Source organism: Besnoitia besnoiti, chromosome VIII (assembly GCF_002563875.1).
Source record: "Besnoitia besnoiti strain Bb-Ger1 chromosome VIII, whole genome shotgun sequence".
NCBI classification, from domain to species: Eukaryota; Apicomplexa; class Conoidasida; order Eucoccidiorida; family Sarcocystidae; genus Besnoitia; species Besnoitia besnoiti.
In genome coordinates, this window is record NC_042363.1 from 3,088,770 (window position 1) to 3,107,308 (window position 18,539).

Genomic DNA, 18,539 nt, shown 5'->3' on the forward strand with positions numbered 1-18,539 from the left:
TATGAGACTGTTCTGTATCCTGAGGAGGCATTTCATATTTACTCGGGGTTCCTTGTCGCCCTTGGGCATGGACGCTGTGCTTTTTGCATCATCACGGGCATTTGCTCTTGGCGCTTGGCAGTGCATGTAATCCGTTGTTTTTTTCCCGGAGCAATTGCGGCTCCGTCGTAGCAAGCGACTGCTTCACGAGAAGAGCCATTACGAGCCTCTCTGTGGCATCAAAATATCTGTGTCCCCCTCGAAGTCACGCTGCACACGCGACTGCAAGGAAATTCACACCCTATACCCTATAAGAGGTTTTTAGTGCGCCAAAGAGCCCGAGCAATTAGCCCGCTTCCGTCCGAACCCCGGGTTCCAGCTGTGTTTCATATTTCTGTCTAACTGGCTCCCCAGCCTCGTAAGCGTGCACGCTCAGTTCTGCGTGGCGTCGACAATCAGCTGTGGCGAGCGTCGCCCAGGTCTTTGCAGGGATCTTCCTTTTCGCTACTTGATCGCATCCCCGATGTGTACGAATAACTAATGAACAGCGTGCTGCCTAAATTCTCTGTCCAGTGAATCTTCGGGCAGCACAAAGCACTACGGATGACTCGTGAACACTGCGCATGCTGGCACCCGCTCAAACTGCGACAGCTGGAATAACCTTTTCGTTTGTCCTTCGTGTGTTGCGTGTATTCTACGAGGACTACTTCCCAAAAAGAACTCTTTTACTAGTCATGGATCTTTGGAAACCGTATTCACCGTGTCCAGTGGACGAACCCGCCTTCCACACGCGTAGGCCGCGCACAGCGGGCGGCGCTGTGCCCCCCTCCCCCCCTGCGCGGGGTTCCAGGCAGCAGGCTTGCAAAAGAAATTGTCCTCTCTTTCTTTAAAGGCAGAAGAAAGCATGAGTCTCTCTGCGGCGTCTGTCTCCACTCGGAATGTCTGCCAAGGTACGGAGCGTCGCGAGAAACCACCAGGGTAGAACTAGAGAAAACGACTTCGTGTCTAACGACACAAGGTATAAAACACAAGAATGTGTCTCTTTAACGGGGCTGCATCACGCGTCAGGTCCTTTCTCCGCTTAATCGAAGAGAGAGAAGCCCATGTCGTCTTCCTCCTCCTCAGGCTCTTCCTTCTTCTCCTCCTTGGCAGCTCCAGCTGCCGGAGCATCGCCAGCAGCGGGGGCGGCGGCCGCGGGTGCAGCAGCAGCGCAGGAGCCGGCGTTGCTGATCAGCTCGCTGAGAAAAAACAAAGCAAACGAAAAAGTGCATGGGTGGCTCAGAAAAGCCTCGAAATCTCTCCGTCGATGCACGAGTAGCCTCTTCGAATGGAAGCCCCCCGCGGGACAAGCCGGGAGAGGAGCCTCTCGCAAAACCCTCCTTCACTTTGCCACGAGCGAAATGGAAAAGTCCCCTCCTCGCCAGCCCGACAAAAAGGCAAGCTTCCTCCGTCTTCCACACGAGTAGCCCCTATAACGAGGCAACATGCGACACGAGCGAACAGGCAGCACTTTGATGCCGGGTACGTGTGCACCTACACTGAAATCGATTTCATTCGGGTGAGAAAGGAAACTCCCTCCTCGGAGGGCATGCACGACGCAACTCTCGCACATGAGACGCGGGAAGCCGTGTGCACGCCGTGCCAACAAGAAATTGAACAAGGAGAAAGCAAACACGTGAGACGCGTGCTAGATGTTAACCACCATCACGTCAACCAGAAGCCAAGGCGGCGGCCCTTCCAGCAGGATAGCTTGACAGCCTTGAAAGTCCAGTTCCCCCGAGAGGACAGGGCAGTGAAACGACAGGACACAAAAACAGAGATGCGCGCATAGGCATCCAGATGGCTGAACTTGAAAACGCTAGAGAGCCACAAAAAAGCCGCCAGCTGAAATCCAGACACCGGGGCCTGGAATACCCCCCTCCCGAGTCCCAGTGCGCCGGCACCGCACGCGCGACTTCGAAAGGCGTGCACGCAGCCGTTGCCCTATCTCCAAAATTGAAGAAAAAACCCCTGACCGCCTGCCACGAGTCCTCGTTCACCCGAGGAACTTCGCTGGAGAGGGATTCGGTCCAGTCAGACGCATGCAAAGTGGAAAAACCTGCACGCCTCGCCCCACTGTCCCGCCGACGGCGAAGACCGCTGCGGACAAAGCTGCGAAGCCCGTGGAACGGGGAACGCGTGGCCCTTGTCAGGTAAAACGCCGTCGAATCTTCGCAATTCCCGGTACGTTGGATCTCCGATTCGCAACCGGCGGCGAGGGCACTACTTACGTGATATTCTGACCCTCGAGCGCGCGAGCAAACAGGGTCGGCATGTAGGGCTCGACGGTGTTGCCGGAAGCAGTGACGAGCTTTTGGATGTTCTCTGCCGTCACTTCCATGTTGTCATCGCTGAGAATGAGAGCGGCATAGGTGCAGAGAAGCTCCTGCTTCTGAGCCTCGGGGATGGAAGCCGTCGCAATCGCTGCCATTTTGCTGTGGGGAGGGAACGTGGACGGACTGAAAAGAAGAGTGGAGCAACAGAAACAAACGTTGGGGGACGCTCTCGCGACGACGACAGGCCGCCACACGGGGACACGCGAAAAAAGATGAGGACGAAAGGAAGTACAGCAACGCCGAAGAAGTCAAGCGGAAACTCCGAGGCGCACAACAGCGGACGGGGAAAACACAGCCACAAACAAGGCGCGTCGGCATAGTCGGCCCCACTCGACAGCCACATGCATTCGGCCACCCGAAACCGGGGGGACGCCACTGACGCTTATAGACGAAAAATTCCCAGCCGCTGCATGCATGCTCAGGAAGGCCTGCTGAATCCTCGTGTCACGGGGGTTGTGGCGGGCAGTTTTTTCGAGCCAGTCAGCACCCAAAAGATTGCCACGCTTGAATCTATCCACCTATCGTGCCGGTTCGTCAGGAAACGCCTCGAAGCAGGTCAAGCCTCTTACGCAGCGGAAGCAAAGATAACGCGTCCAGCGCCGCCGGGTCCTGCTCTCTGCAGACAGAACGACTGCCGAAATGCACACACACCCGCCTTCCTTCACTCTACTCAATCACGCGAAAACATGACAGCTGCAAGAAGCGCGAGATTTTTGCGCTGCCATCGCCAAGGTGTCTGCCACCGAGATTGCCTTCTCTGCGGTTCTGCGTTCCTGTTTCCCGGCGGACACGTGTGTGGCGGCGCAAAAACGCTGGTCAGGAAGGATACACGAAACTGCCTGAACCCGGCGAACTTGGGCCTAGCTCGGCACACCGTGTCGGCAGCGTGTGAGGTTTGAAACTGCATCGTATTTCAGCGACTCGAGAAAGGCTCGCGAGATAGAGGCGAAGGCAGTAGATGAGTCGACAGCGTCAGACGGAGTGTTGACGCCGCCATCCGCACATGTGGCAGTCGACGCCGCGAACGACTTTTGGACTGACGCAGTTAGCTCCTCTACGTTCAGGTCGAAATTGTGCGCGGGAATGTCCTGCGCCACGTCAGTATTCCGCGTTGTCAGAGCTTGGTAGACTGCTGCAAAGCGTGAAGTATCTACGTAGAGGTGAGGTTGTTCACTGAGGAAGTCGGTAAACTATGATCTCGAGGCGAGACTGACAGGCTTCCTGAGTCTTCGTGAAGGACTGCTGATGACTGGCGCTAGCGAGTTTGTCACACCGAATAGACCTGCGTTCCGCTACGCGGCGCAGCCCTCTCACTACTCTGCGCCCGGTGGCAGAAGCATGCATGGGTGATCCGCGAGTCTCGAGGCCGCATTACAGTGGGCGGGCGTTCGCTCTCAGCAAGAAAAAGCGAATCGTTGAAGAAGAAATAGGTGTTTCGCGCGAACAACACTCGCCTGCAAATTAAGGCGTTGACAGTGCCTCTCACGCATCCCCCAACGGCGCCGGCGGCGAGCAGCGCCCGCTGACGACACTATCCCACACTCGAGTTTCTAGAAACCCACCGCAGCTCCACACATCTCGTTGCATATAAAAACGCTCTCGCATGCGCCACAAACAACTGGTACCTCCTCCCACCCGCCACCTTCACGTTTCAAGTTGCCTCAACGGCTGCGCCACGAGTCGCGCAGCACGTCCGCGGAAAGACGCGGATGTAATGCAGACCGGGCGTCGCTTCGACCCTCTCCACATGGGGTCTGCGTGCATCTGCAGCTTCACCGCGGAGCCGTGACAACCGAACTCGAGGCACTGACATCGCTGGAGGTCGCGATCTGTTCATCGGACTGCGGCTCGCCGCTCTCGTCTCCTGCGAGGGCGCGGATTCTATCGCGACCCTCTCCAGCTTGCAACTCACTCGGCTTCCTCGCCGTCTGCCGGAAAAGACACAACAACACCGCCGCCAAGCACGCAGATGAGCAAAAGGGTCCCAGCGACCGTCTACTCCGAAAACCCCCCTCTGTCCCCCCCTGCCCCCCCCCCACCCCCCCCGCCCACTCGAGAGGCACCAGAAGAGGCGTTGCAACACACAGATTTCTGGAGGCTTCCGCAGCATTCAAAGTCAGGCGGATCGCGCCGCAACAGACGATGTGAATGTAACTTGCAGACCTCACACTCAGATCCCGGCGACCACGCAGAGACGCGCACGCGTGTGGAACTTGCGAAGCGCTCTAGCCCAATGTCGGCGCTCGGCCTGACTGACCGGCGTCGCGGCTGAGAGACACACACTACAAATGGGGTTCTTCACAGAATTTGTAGAACGATTTTGTTCGCTCACCGATTCGACGTGCGACGTATCCGAGACCGCGTCTTTCGGCGGCGTGTAAGGTTCCCCGTCTTTCTCGTCGCCGCGGCTGAGGTCCTCCGCGTCGCCGCGGTGCTTCTTCTTTTTCTTCTCCTTTTTCTTCTTTTTCTCTTTGCGGTCGTCTCGCGAGCCGCCCGAGCCTCGTCCCGCCTCGCCGTCGCCAAGCGCGAACTGCTGCTCCTGCAGGGACAGCGAAAGAGCGACAGCGCCAGCCATGACGGCGCGCCTGCCTCGCCCTGCGGTAGAGCCCTAGATTCCCCCGTCTCCCCACTTTTGCAGCAGCAGTATAGACCTGGCTGTGCTCCAGCCTCTCTGCTCGCCCCTTGCGTAGACGCGCTCCACACAAACAAACTCTGGCGAGCGCCTCAGGCGCTCAGCGGCCGCCGGGCGTCTCAGCTCGCATCCACGGAGCGGCTAAACCGTACACCCTCGTTTTCGTTCAGATGAAATAAAGCTTTCTGTGTGATTTCCAATACGTGGCGACTAGTGTCAGTATCAAACACCTGACAATCAGATAACATCCGCCGTTAATATAAAACGAAGAATTGAATGAAAGAAGCCCCCCAAAAATTAAAAAGGCTTCTCGCCTAAGAGTAGGGACAAAACTTTGTTCGCCCGGTTCGAAAGGTCCTCACCTCGATGGCATCCACGCAGGCCTCGAGAATCTGCCCCATCGACTCTCCCACTTGCTGCTGGTGAACCCGCTGCTGGAGGTCTCGTATGCGATGCAGTTCTTGGAGGATGTGAGCGACTCGCGCCGCGAGGGTCTCCCGCCACACGGCTTCAATTTCTCTGTCTTCCTCGGTCTCGTCGGCGTCTGCTACCCTCCCGCTAGCCCTCGGGGCTCGGCTCCCGCCCTCGAGCTCTGGCTCGCGCTTCAAAATCGTCTTCCTCTCGTCCTTTACAGCTCCGGCGCCGGCGCCCGCTGCCGCCTGAGTCGACGCGCCCTCCTGCTCTCCTTCGCGAGGAGCGGAAGCCTCACCGGCAATAGAGGACTCGCTCTTCATCTGCAGGGGGGGCGCCAGTTCCTCCTTGTGGCGTTTGACAGGCTGCGGGCGCCGCGCGTCCTCTGGCAGCCGCTTGGCAGCGCCTCGCTGCGGTGCCGGTGCGCATACCGCGCGCTTGACGAATTTCTCGATGTCGGTGAACCCTGCCGCGGCAAGGGCCTCTGCGCAGGCGTGACTCTGCGCAGCCGAGAGAACTGCGGCGACTGCGAGGACGCCGGGAGGGTACAGCAGAGGCAGCGCCGACGAGACAAACATGAGCAAAGCATCTGCCTCACTCTGCTCTTGAAGCTTCCGCAGCGCTGGCGGCAAAGGCATGCGCCACCTGACTTCGTCGTCCTCCGCCTGCGACTCAGACGCAGGCGGCAGGCAGCCGCCGGCGCCTCTCTCTTCTTTCTCTCCCTCTCTCTCGCCCTGTCCGGGCGCGTCACGCATCTCACACGACGTGCCGATCGCGCTGCAGCAGCCGCCGCCCTCAGCAGAGAGGAAGAAAATCTGACGCATCAGCGCCGCCAGCGGGCCCCGCGTGTGCAGAACGAGAATGTGGAAGTCGAGTGCGTCGCAGACCGGAAGCTCCAGCCGAAGAACTTCGCCGACGTCCAACTCTGCAATGTCTCCCAGGAGCTCCTGAGGGGGCGTCAGGCGCATAAAAACAAGGCTCCGAAGTCGGTTTCCCACTAACGAAAAACGCGAACTCCTGTCTCCTCTAAGACCATTAGTGAACTCCTTCGGTCTGGTCCTGAGCACGCAGGGAGCTAACCAGATACAGAAAATTTGACGAGAGGCAGTTCAAACACCCACGCGTCTGGCGACGAGGTAGCACAACAGAGACGGCGATCTTCCCCTCGCGTGATGCGCTTTCGCCTAGCCAGAGCCGAAAAGCCGCAACAACTCAAAGAAGCAAAAAGTCAGACTAGACGAGCGCAGTGTACAAGTCACACTGCTCGCTGACACACACACAGGAGCTGTAGTGTAAGGAGAAAAGCAAACGGCCCCCTCAACCGACAGCCGTGCACAGCAAGAAGTGATAAACTGCAGCTCCAGCAGAAAACGCAACGAACTCACGCCAAGGCTGTAGTGGCGCGCGACATCTTCGGCCTTGAGGGCGAGGAGGAGACACGCGAAAATGATCATGCGGATATCGTAACACAGAGGACTCCGCTTGCACCAAAACCTGCACACGTAGAAACAAAGGATCTCCACAGCAACGCTGAAAAAGATGGCGAGCACACTCGGGAGCAGAAAACGGCAGAGAAGACCTCACGGCGTCCACTGTCTTCCCCCCACAGCAGGAGGGCGTGCGCCTCTCTTCTCAGGGCCGCCTCCTCACCGCGTCAGTTGGGGACCCTGGATGCGTGTCAACAGCCGGACGAGGCGTTTGCAGACACCGCAGGCCGAGTCAAGACACGGAAACGAAATCGGTCGCCCCGCTGTTGGGCGGAACTGCAGTCGACGGAGATCCAAGAGGCGAGTAGGAGGCGCCGAACGAAGAGTGTCTCCGACCACGCTGTGCGCTCACCGGTGAAGATACACCAAGGCGGTTTCGATCACGGGCAGTCTGATGCGTTTGCGTTTGCAAATCAGGACGAGTTGCAGCGCAAAGTACTCCGAGAGGTCGAGGAGAGATTTCAGACTGGGGTAGGCGCCGCGCACGTCTTCGAGGGTCGCTCTCTCGCCTCCCTTCCGCGTCTGCCGGAGCCGCAGCAGCGCCGCACACGCCGCGTCGTGCGTGCGCGCGCGGAGCGCCTCCAGCTGCTGCGGGAGGAAAATCCACCGGCGGAAGTGGCTGCTGCAGTTTGGCCAGGGAGGAGAAAACGCAGATTGCCGCGCAGGCGCCGCGCCCGGCGGAGGGTCGCCAGGGGCCTCCGCGACGGGAGGAGAGGGCGAACCGGAATCTTGCGCCATGACTCCGCGCGCCGCACGCGCCGCCTGGAGACGTGAGACGCCTTCTGCGCCCTGCAAAAGGGCCGAAATCGTAGGCGGGTCAGCAAAGGTCAGACTCGGCTCGCGGCGCGCCGCGGAAAGCCACACTGCGCAAGAAACCTGCAAGGAAAGGCCGCATCGGACGAAAAGCAGACGAAACGCACAGGGGTCAACGAGGAAACCGCGCCGGAGGCCTGTCTTGCTCTCGGCAGTCTCGCGGCCCTTGTTGCTGCGCTTCAGATGAGGCACAAAGGCAGTGGAAAGAGACCGAAAGAACTTTGTGGAAAGCAGCGGCGGTCGTTCCGGGTGTGTATGGACATGCAGTCTAAGCGGACAGGCCGCCACTGGTGCCTGAGAGGGCGGCTGCCTCACCGGGGCGGCTCCTGCGCACTCGCGAGGAGCGTATATCTCGAATGGTGAGGAGCTGAGGCTTTCGGTTATGCGGGAGACGAGCAGGAGCGTGGACGGCCCTGCGAAAAAGTCCACGGGCGGCACAGCTGCTCAGCGCCGCAGACTCCGAGTGAAGTGGAGGCCACGGGCTGAGTCCTTCGGGGAGGACGACGCACACGGGAGGGAAAGTAGAAAGCGGAGAAAGGAAGAACGCGCATGTGTGTAAGGCGATACGAGAAACAGTCGAGAAAGACTCTGACGAGCAAGATTCTTTTCTCGCGGTCGTGCGCTGGCGGGTCGGAGGAACATATTCCGTGCCCTTTGGCCGCACCGCAGAACGCTGGCGACGCAGAATGTGTCTAGAAAAAGAGATTCAACGATAAAAAAGAGGGAGCGAAAAAAGGAGAGACAACAAAAACGAGGAGTGGACAAACGCGCCTCTAATTGCTCAAACCAGGAGCGACGCTTCAGCGCAAGCGGGGGGCGTCAGCAAATGAGCAAAGCCCGCACAGCTCGCTTGTGAAAAGCAGGTTAAGCTGCCGTGGACGGAGGGATCCTTGCACGAAAGTGTTGATGAATCGCATAATCAACAGGGGCTCTCTCACGCTCAGTCACAAAGTCTGCTGCTCCAGAAGGCGCTCTTTATGACCAGAGGCAAAAACTGAAGCCTGAGGGGCTTCCTGGCTGCCTCAGGTGTCTCTAGACGGTGGCGAGACATGACTCGCGACCGGCACACGGGGCTTCAGCCCTTAACTGAGGCAAGCGCGAGGCCTCGATACGCTCCACGAAATGGGAGTCACATACGTCGTTGCGGTTTGCGGGGTCTGATCCCGGGAATTCTCTGGATGCTTCTTTCGGGCGTCTAGGCTTTTCGTGCGCAATCCTCTTGGGGCAAGCGCCCACCTCTGTACGCCGTCGATTGAACAGGGCTAAAACTTCCGTATACTCAGCCTGTGGCCGCGGGATCGTCGCAAGAGAGGCGGCCTGCGGCTGTCAGCATTTGGTAAGTTACCACACACTCTCCCAAGTCACGAGGGATGTGCCGTCCTGAATGATTTGATGCGTCCGTTTTCACCACGTGGGATGGTGTAGTGACGCCGCTGACGCTTGCCTCGCCTACCAGTCTCCGACTCCCTTGGGCCGCCTGCCGCTGGACAAGGCGGTTTCTCGTCTCCTGAACTCGCCGCACCGCCGCAGTCTCACAGCCTGAATGACGTAGAGGAGTTGAGCACTGCGTCGAGAGTGTAGAGATTCTCGTTGCTGTGAGAGCGCGTCATGAAGGCGCCGAGTGACCAGCGAGGCATTTGCCGCTTGACAAATGAGCGAGGGCACGGCTTAGCTCGTTTCGCGCCTCAGTGCCACCTACCTCCTACGGGCTGCGTCTGAGCTGCTGCAGGAGTTTGCATGCGTGTTGGCTATGGCGGCCGTCCAACGCGTTGTCGCCAGAGTTTGCAGTCTGGCTGACGGCAAGATGCACACCAGAGGCTTCTGCGGCAAAGCCCACAGGACGCGGGCACAAGGCCGAACAAACCGGAGAAAACGCCGGGGCGCCTGACAGCCGCGCTCGCCCTGCAGGTGTCCACGCAGCGGCACAGTGCGGGTAACACGCAAGCGGCAAGTCGACACCCTCTCACCAAAGATAACGCGTGTTTTGAGACGGCCGGTAGGAACGCTGACTCGGCTGCAGCGCAACGACGGCCCATAGTAGAAAGAAGGCGGGTGAAGGCGTCGCAGGCACTGTTGAAATGAATGCGGGATCCGGTGGTATCAGCCCAGTCGGAAGCGTGCGCAGGAGGCGTCTGCACAAGCGCTCTGTGAGATGGAAGACCCTTACAGTCACCATCTTCATACCACTGCTCCGAGCAGCTGGCTGCTTCGGCTGGCCGCGGCAATTCTCTCAGACACGACGTACTCATCGGAGTTCGGGAACGATACTATGTCAGCCGGGGAGATGCTCCAGTCTGTGTTGGGACTGAGCACAGGAGGCGCCGCCATGATCTTTCCTGGGGAGGCGCTCCTGGACACAATTAATCCTTGTACACTTGTACCTACTTGACGCCTCAGGTTAAGCAGAACTGTGGTTCATCGGGACTAAAGTCAGCATAATCAATAAAAAGGTTTGTTCAGCCACTAGTTCGGGCATGTGCTGGCATTGCCCGCGTCTGTGAGCTCGGCACGCGCCGAGAGTCGCCATGAGAATGAGGGTCGAAATCAGCCAGCCAAGAAGACGGAGAGCGAGAAAGAGCCGATATTGACGCACTGCGTGCAGAGCGAGGTCAGCGAAGTCAAACAGTAACGGTAAAACGCCGCACGCTTCCCCCCTACCATGTGGAGAATGGATTTGCGCTGTGAGGCAGCTGAACTCGTGTGCGACCCTGGGTTTCAAGGACCCGCGCCGTGATGGGGGAAGGCGCCAGATGAGTCAGCACTTGGTATCCTACTCTCGTTCCATCTCGCTTGTCTCATGAGTGTGGCGTATCACCGCTGTTCGTCCATTCCGCCGAAACAGAAGTCGTGAGGCTCCCGCCAAGATTGCCCTTAACTCGACAATACTCACACAGATACTCGCAAATAAGCTCCGTTGTAAAACCCGTCGTGAGTAAGTCTCACTTAGTCCTCGTGTCAGGTACCTGCGCGCTTGCGGACAACGGACCGTGCTGTGTGTTAGCCGGTAGCTGCGTCTTACTGCTAGGCGCCCCAACAATGTGTGACATTTCTCCCCGTCTATTTCCGGAGAATGGCGGTCATCAAAAACACACACTTCACACTTGCGATGAGTCCTGCAGGCTGAACAAGGTTCGCGCGTCGGCAGCCCTGTTCCGCTTGGAGCAACGGGGCCAGCGATGTGAGGTTCGCTGACGTGCAGTTCCACGCCGCCTCTTGCGATTGGAGGGAACTCTTGCCGTTCCGAAGAAGATTGGGGGAAGTTGAACTGCAGAAACTGCGAAAGCTTTTTTCTTTCGATGCAGCGTCCACGCCAGCATAACTAAAGGAGGGGCGGTCTAGTCTTAATGGGGCCGGCTTGTGCGCGGTAATGCTACAGGGCTGCAAAGGCATCGATCATCTCTCCCGGGGTGGTGTGCGCAGGCGGCTGCCACCGATGAAGTATTTTCCCGTTGGCGAGCGTATAATACGGGAGAGGGAGAGCAGCGTGCGCGAGGTGGCGCTCGCGTGTTTGGTAGATGATCGGTACGAAAAATGTATGCGGTTGCGGTTTCTGCGGGGTTGCCTGCTTTCCTTTGCCAGACTACGAAAAGCGCGACCCAGGGCGACTCTCAATTTGATGTGTCCAAACTGTTCGGCGCCGTCGCAACCTTTGCGCCCGTTTCCCTTCGTGCCCAGTCTGCCCTGTCTTTGCAAAGAACGTGTGAGACATCGGAAGAAATGACCCGCGGGTCGTGGACGGCACCTGCCTTCATGCTGCCATGTCTTGTATCGGATCGCGCGGTCCGTCGAATAGACTCGAGTGTAAATGAGCACGTACGCAAACTGCAAATCTGAAAAGGGTTGGATCTGCGTGCGTGCGCCAGGCTTGTCTGATGCTGCGTGGACAGCACGTTTTTTTCCGCTGCGACACAGAAGATCGAAGACGGACTCTCCCGCTCTAAATTTTCAACGCTTTTCGCCGTAGGGTTCTCTTTTTCGGCCAGGCGAATTTTCGCGGAAACCGACGCGAGAGTTTGCAGGTTGGGCAGCGCAGGCGACAAGGAGGGAGGAGGAAATCCTCCGCGCTCAGCTGCTGTTGCTTCTCTTCGCGCATGGGTTTGATTTGAAGGCTGTTGCATTAAACGAACGGAGCGAAAGAAGTGGATCGTCTTGCGCACGCAAAACGTCGATTTCCTCCAGACGCAGCCTCCTTTTTTTCCGCGGAAAAAACCGGCTTCTGACCTCCTCACGTGTTGTCTCTTCATCACACCCTTTTCTCGAGCTTTCAGCACTCCCTCGTGCTGTTCATGTGAGTCTGGAAAGCAAGAGCCCGCTCTCGCTGGCCTCCACACTGTATCGCCTGCTTCACTAGGCTTAAGAAGACTTTTTTTCCACGAGTCATGACGTTGTGGAGAGCGTCGCCCACGGGAACTACGCTCCGAGACGTTCGCAAGTCTGAGAACAGCTTCAGTTGCTTGTCACGACCCGCCTGATAAAGTCTCGAATTCTCCCACGCTTCTGGACGTCTTTTCCGGGTGGCTTCCGGTGCATTTCCCTGGTCTTCGCCGGAGGGTACAGACAAACCGTCAAGACAGACATTCGTGACATTTCCATGCCCTGTCCTGGTTCCCTCTGTGGCGGTTGCGTTTTCTTTTCTCTTTGATTTCTCCCTTTTTTTCCAGCGTGAGTCGGGTCGCAGAGCGTCGTCCGAGTGCCCCGTCGCTCCAGGCTGTGGAGCTAACGTCTTTGTTTTTTTTTTTGCGTGGTTGCGTCGCATTTTTTTCTCGCTTTCGCGCGCGCATGAGGGGGGCATTCTGGCTCTCGTTTTCCAGTGTAACTCTCATACTGCCTTCTCCGTTTTGACAGTGAATCTGAGCGCTGTCTTCTGTGTCTCAAAGGCTTTTCCTGCGTCGGCGGAAATCCAGTGACAGAGGAGGGAAATTCCATCAGGTTCTGCTTCTTGGCTGTTCGTTTGCCTCACTGATTTGGGCTGTACGTACACGTCGCGTATCGCAGAGTGGAAGCCCCGTGTTGTCGGCGAGACTGTCAGATGCGCGCGTGTGGCGGAGCTGGCTCTTAGTGTTATTTCTGTTTTCATGCTCGACTCTCGTCTCTTGCTTTTCCCTCTTTCAGACCCCCCTAAGGAGCGATCGAGTCCGCGCGACTCGCGCACATCCTCGTCATCGCCGTTCGCGGGAGTCCCATTCATCTCCTCTTTCGCTGTTTCCGCGTCGGCCTGCCGGCCTGCTGCCAGACGCCTTGACAGGTTCTCTCTCATTCCTCCATCTCTCCGGTGGTTGTGCCTGTCTCCTGATCTTCAAAAACTCTGGTTTCTTGTCTTCCACGAGGGACTGCGTGTCGCATGCTTCAGCGGCGTTGCACGCGCTCGGCGGAAAAGCAACTGGATTTAGCCGCGAGGACTGTGGGACTTGCGAGCGAGTGGAACGCCTTTTCGCGAGGTAGCATGTAGAATTGTGCTAGAGAAATCGCGTGTGTTGTGCGACATCGACGAAGAACCGGAGAAGGAAACTGCGTGGACGTGGAGGATCGACCAGACGGAAATCAATTCCACACAAGGCGACTGGAATTCGCCAGCAACCTCCACCTACCGGCGGCTCATGAGACCTTCAAAGTGAGCAGACGCACGGGGTCACAAACCAAATACTGAGTTCCACGGCGACTGAAAGCCTTCCTGGCATCGTATGCCCATTTGTCCACTACATGGAAAACGGATGTAATAAATTATGCATATGATCGTTCCACACGGCATCTAGTTGCATAGTGCAGCGTCTCTGGTGCTCTAGTGGAGACTCGGTCGTTTTGGAGCGTACCTACACCTCTCGTCGGCTCAACCGTGTGTGCCGTTCGGAGGACGCGGTCCCAGCACTTTGCCGCTTCGGCCTGAGCTTCCGATTGGGTTCTCGCCGTCTTTCTTTGCACTTCAAAGGCCTCGGGACACGACACAATTTCGTGTTTGTTCTTTGTCTGCAGCCAACTCTCATTTTTCTGTCGCACACATGAATGGCGAGTGTGGCGAAAGAGGGCAGATCATCGAGGTGTGGGGCCACAACCTTGGTAAGGACTTCTCTCTGGCGTCTGGCAGGTCGGTCCTGCGTCGCCAGAGTGTCTAAGCGATCCAAGTTGTGTTTTAAAATCGCGAATAACGCATGAGGCGTCTTCTCTTTGTTCCACACGCGCCGTAGCAGCACGATAGCGCTATAGAGGGGGGATGATGATCACGCTTATGTGCACGCCGCGCAGTCAGAACTCTTCGCCGCCTGTCGTGCCGCTTATGGGGCCCTCTACCGCACTGCCGCTGCGTGTCAGTGCCCGTGCTCCAGCTGGATGCATACCTGTGGACTGATGGAGTATTTGCTGTTGCATCTATCTATGTTTCCGTCCTGTGTATCTCTGCGTCTTTTTATGTGTATGGCTAAACATCTCTCGCGACTTGCCTATTTGCGTTGGTAGAATGTGCGCGGAGGCTGACGCATGTGTCGTTTTTGTTTGCAGAGGAGGAATTCGCGCGTATCCGCGATGTGGTCGAACGGTACCAGTACATTGCTATGGTAAGTGGCTGTTCGCGACGGGTTTTCTGACAGCTGCGGGGCTGTGCTGCAGACGGGGGCGAGTACCCGGGCGTGCGGCCGTGCTGCGCGGGCCTGCGAGAGAGTCCGGTGCTGTCGAGTCTGCACTTTGCAGGCGCATGCATGCTGTATATACGTGTTGCGCCCTCGAGCCCGGTCCCTGGCCTCTCCCTCTCTCTATGTCCTCTCTCTCTTGATCTCTCTCGCTTTCTCTCGTTTCGGGTTTCGCTTGACGCGTGCTGCAGGTTCGGGTGCTAGGGGCGGGAATGCGCGGACATGCGTCTTTTTTTTTTTTTTAGGACACGGAGTTCCCGGGCATTGTGGCGCGGCCGACGGGGAACGTGACGGACTACAATTACCAGACGGTGAAGTACAATGTGGATCTGTTGAAGGTGATTCAGTTGGGGATAACTTTCGCCGATGCGGCGGGGAACTTGGCGGAGGGGACGTCGACATGGCAGTTCAACTTTCGCTTCGACCTGAATGAGGACATGTACGCGCAGGATTCGATTGACTTTTTGAAGCAGAGCGGGATTGACTTTGACAAGCAACAGAAGAAGGGCATCGACGTGCAGGACTTTGGCGAGTTGATCATGAGCTCCGGGTTGGTCATGAACGAAGACGTCAAGTGGATCTCGTTCCATGGCTGCTACGACTTTGGCTACCTCCTGAAGCTCCTCACGTGCGCGCCGCTGCCGCAGTCTGAGGCACAGTTCTTCGAGTTGCTGCACGACTTCTTCCCCGCCCTATACGACATCAAGTACCTGCTGCGCTCCATTCACAACTTCAACCTCTCGGGTGGCTCGTCGCTGCAGAAAGTCGCCGAGCACCTCCAGGTGACGCGCATCGGTCCGCAGCACCAGGCGGGCAGCGACTCGCTGGTCACCTGTCGGACCTTCTTCAAACTCGTCGAGTTGTACTTTGCCAGCCGCATCGAGGACTGTGGATGCTCTGGCGTCATCTACGGCTTGGGCATGAGTCTCCCCAAGCACAGCCTCCGCGGCGGCAGCAACCCGCACCTTCCCGCCTCCTCCACGTACTCCGGCGCCGCCTCGCGCCCCGAGCCACACGCGCCCGCCCAGAGTCACAGCCGCGGCGGCGGGCGCGGCGGAGCGCCCAGCGCCAAGGGCCGCCACGACGACGAAGACGACGCGAACGCAGCCGGCGCGGCGGCTGCCTCCCGAGGCGGCGGCCTCGGCGGCGCGTCGTCGCTGCTGCATCTCGCAGGCAGCTACGGCGGCGGCGGCCTCGTTGTGGGCGGCGCGGGCGCGCAGCACGCGAACTACCTCGCCTTCCACCACTCGCAGGGCGGGTCTCACGTCCCGATGACTCACTCGCAGCAGCCTGGCGGCGGCAGCCACCTCGTCAGTCCGCATCTGCTGAACAACGCCTTCTCCGGCGGCGGCAGCGCGGCTGCGGGACCGGGGGTGGCCTCGTCGCCGCCTGAGTTCGTGCCCTCCGCGTCGATGCACGCCGCCGCGACGGGATCGAACCCGCACGCGCTCTCGCTCCTCGCGTCGCCCGGCGCCAGCAACGGCAACGGCAGCCTCGCCGGGAGCCATGCCTCCTTCCTGCTGGGCGGCGGTCCAGGCGCGAGCCCCGGCGGCGCGCAGGCGACCGGAGGCCCGATCGCCTCGAACCTCCACTCGCGCAACTCGCGCCAAATCCTCGGCGGAGGCGCGGGTGCAGGCGGAGGAGGCGCGCAGGGCGGCGCCGTGTCCTCCTCGACGCATCTGCGCGCTCAGTGAAGGGAGGGGAGGACGGCGGCTGGAGACTTCTGGCGAAATGGAGCCGGAGCAGGAGTGTGGGGTGGGTGGGGAGGGGAGAGAAGAAGAAAGCGGAGAAGCCGCGAGGGACCGCCGAGACCAGACGAGGCGCCGGAAACTCTCAAGTGTGTGGCGGTCGCAAGCAGCCGCGCGCGCCATGCGGACACGCATTTCGGCGTAGGCAAGCGACGAGGGAGGAAGAGGAGGGTGGGGGGTGGTGGGCGTGTTATGTTGGGGCGGTGAAGCACCTCACGTGTCTCCGTCTGTTTTTGTTTTGATGTGTCGAGAGGTACATCTGTGCCCAGCGAAGCTAGGCGCCTGCGTCATGTAAGGCGCCCTGGGCGCAGGGCTGACGTGCGCCGACGCCGCGCTGGAGCGCGTGCGTGACAAGAGCGCAGCAGCAGCGGAGAGAGCAGAGGCAGGCGCTGAGGCTTCCTCATGTGTATGTAGTTTTGCATGTCACGCTTAAAGAGGATCGGGGATCTCGATCGAGGCGAAGCCGCGAGACGCGCGCAACGGGAAAGCGAGGATTCTGGCGGACCTTAGGCGAGTCTGCTGTTCAGAGGCTCTGTTTGTTTCTGGAAGCTGTAGACGAGCTCGGAGGCGACGTGCGCGCCTCAAGCAGCAAGCAGGGAAGACGGCCTCTCGGGAGGGGGGGGGGGGGGGGGAGGCGCTTGCAGGCGGACGTGTGGATGTAGTCACAAGCGCCTGGCGACGGCAGCGAGGAGGACGGGGCCTGTGGCGGCTCTCACTCGCGCGCCATGCCTTTCGCAAAGCTCAAGAGCAGAAAAAGCAAAGTCGCGCTCTTAGTGGAGAGATCTCTATGCACTTCTGTCTCCTATGTGAGGCGTAGAATGTCTTTCCTGACGGCGCACCTTCGGCGCCAGTCTCATTTTGCGATTTTTTTTCGATAGATGCCAACCAGAAAAACCCTTCAAATAGTCAGCGAGCACGCCTCTCGCCGTCGAACGCGAGCCTCGCGAGGTTCCGCAGAGACGCCTGTCCTGCGACACGCGATTTTAAACCGGCGCCGCACGCGTGAGACGCCTGGAGGCATGCACCTGCACGTCTGCAACATGCATTAGATTGTGTATATAGAACGAAGTGGTCGCCATATATTAATACAACAGGGGTACTGAGTAATCTGGTGCTTTTGGAGACCCGGGTGCTTGCGCGCACCTTCTTAGTGGAATACAGAGTTGTCGCTGCAAGCGGTTCGAACTCGCGCACTCTGCGCGAATGAGATATGTTTTTGACGACTGTAGACAAAGGCGCTCTGCAGAACGCCACAAAAAAATACAGGCTCCATGGTCATTGACGCGCAGCATCCCCGAAGTCAAAAACATATTTCAAGGACAAATATATGTATATATATATGCAAGGATAGTCAAGCATACATGTATATATATAGCAGTCTATATGCAGCGTCTCTGCCCGCTTCCACGTCCGAAGCTGGGGCTGTTCGACGCAGCCTGTTGCTCAAGCTGCCCTCGTTTGCAGTTCGAGTGCGTAGAAGATAAGGCTGGCATTGCCCGCCTCGTAGATACAACGCTGCTTGTCGTGCAGCTTGGCCCCACCAGCTACGCTCGCGTCGACCCCTTTTTTTCGAAAATAAGCTACTCGAACGCACTGGAGCGCCGTCGGCAGCTCAGTCTGCGCGACTCCCTCGAAAATGGCAAAGAGCTACCTGAAATTTTCTCCACATTTCCTCTTCCATCTCCTTTCCGATACCAACAGGGCTCCTTCCACGTGCAGATGACAATACGTATATATATGCGCAGCTATGTATATACATATATATAAGGATGTTTACCTATCTAAGGCACAAACGGTGTCGTTGCATGCAAGAATGCGTGCGCTGTCTCTTGCCTGCATGTCCCGCATTTCGCAGGGTGGCGCTGAAAAGGAAAATGCCTCAGACACAGACCTCAACGAGCCTCCACATCCTCCAGTGGACACCAGGGGATTCGATTCTTCCAAGAGCGCAATGTGAAGTTACGTAAGTCCCTCTGTGATGTATGTGTATGCGTGCAGGACACAAGCGTTTCCGCGCTGCCGCTGCGAAGGCGCTGCTGTAGAGGCCTGGTAGCCTGTGGATATGCACGTTCTGAGCCCGAAGGCGTCCAGTAAACGCGGCATCGGGGCGTTTAGTGCCCAGAAGCCACGCACTCGGTCGAGTGTCTCTGGGTGTATTCGCGCTTCTCGCGTCCTGAGTGAGCGTGCGCAACTGTCACGCTTCTCAAATCCCCAACTTAAGCACTTCAGTGGGGCAGTGATATACTGTGCACTGGTTTGCGATTCCGCTTATATCGTGCCCGACTCTTCTATAGTTTCACTGCTACTGCGGAGTATGTTCGGAACCATCTTCGGTATTTCAGCAACTGTAGTGGGGTTCCTACAATCATATAAACTACCTTTTACGGGGTAGCTAAACTACCTTATAAGGTATAAGTCGCTTTCTACGGGACTGATATGTGCTACAGCACAAGCGGTTTCAGTATCCGGACAGA

The 18,539-nt window shown here is 58.1% G+C and overlaps 3 protein-coding genes across 3 annotated transcripts; 1 reads left to right on the forward strand and 2 right to left on the reverse strand.

Annotated features, from left to right (window-relative positions):
- Positions 1 to 1,060: 1,060 nt before the first annotated feature.
- BESB_085470 (ribosomal protein RPP1) lies at positions 1,061 to 2,449 on the reverse strand (the record flags this gene model as incomplete). The annotated part of the gene is made up of 2 exons (XM_029366897.1): positions 1,061 to 1,217; positions 2,250 to 2,449. 2 exons carry the CDS (start codon positions 2,447 to 2,449, stop codon positions 1,061 to 1,063), a joined length of 357 nt encoding a protein of 118 aa, XP_029217357.1.
- A 1,677-nt stretch (positions 2,450 to 4,126) lies between these two features.
- BESB_085480 (cyclin domain protein, cyclin H family protein) lies at positions 4,127 to 9,334 on the reverse strand (the record flags this gene model as incomplete). Its single annotated transcript, XM_029366898.1, has 7 exons — positions 4,127 to 4,282; positions 4,687 to 4,890; positions 5,349 to 6,344; positions 6,783 to 6,891; positions 7,237 to 7,760; positions 8,362 to 8,389; positions 9,234 to 9,334. The coding sequence occupies 7 exons, from the start codon at positions 9,332 to 9,334 to the stop codon at positions 4,127 to 4,129; spliced, it is 2,118 nt and encodes a 705-aa protein (XP_029217358.1).
- A 4,359-nt stretch (positions 9,335 to 13,693) lies between these two features.
- BESB_085490 (ccr4-associated factor family protein) lies at positions 13,694 to 16,011 on the forward strand (the record flags this gene model as incomplete). The annotated part of the gene is made up of 3 exons (XM_029366899.1): positions 13,694 to 13,751; positions 14,190 to 14,245; positions 14,563 to 16,011. 3 exons carry the CDS (start codon positions 13,694 to 13,696, stop codon positions 16,009 to 16,011), a joined length of 1,563 nt encoding a protein of 520 aa, XP_029217359.1.
- Between the last annotated feature and the right edge of the window lie 2,528 nt (positions 16,012 to 18,539).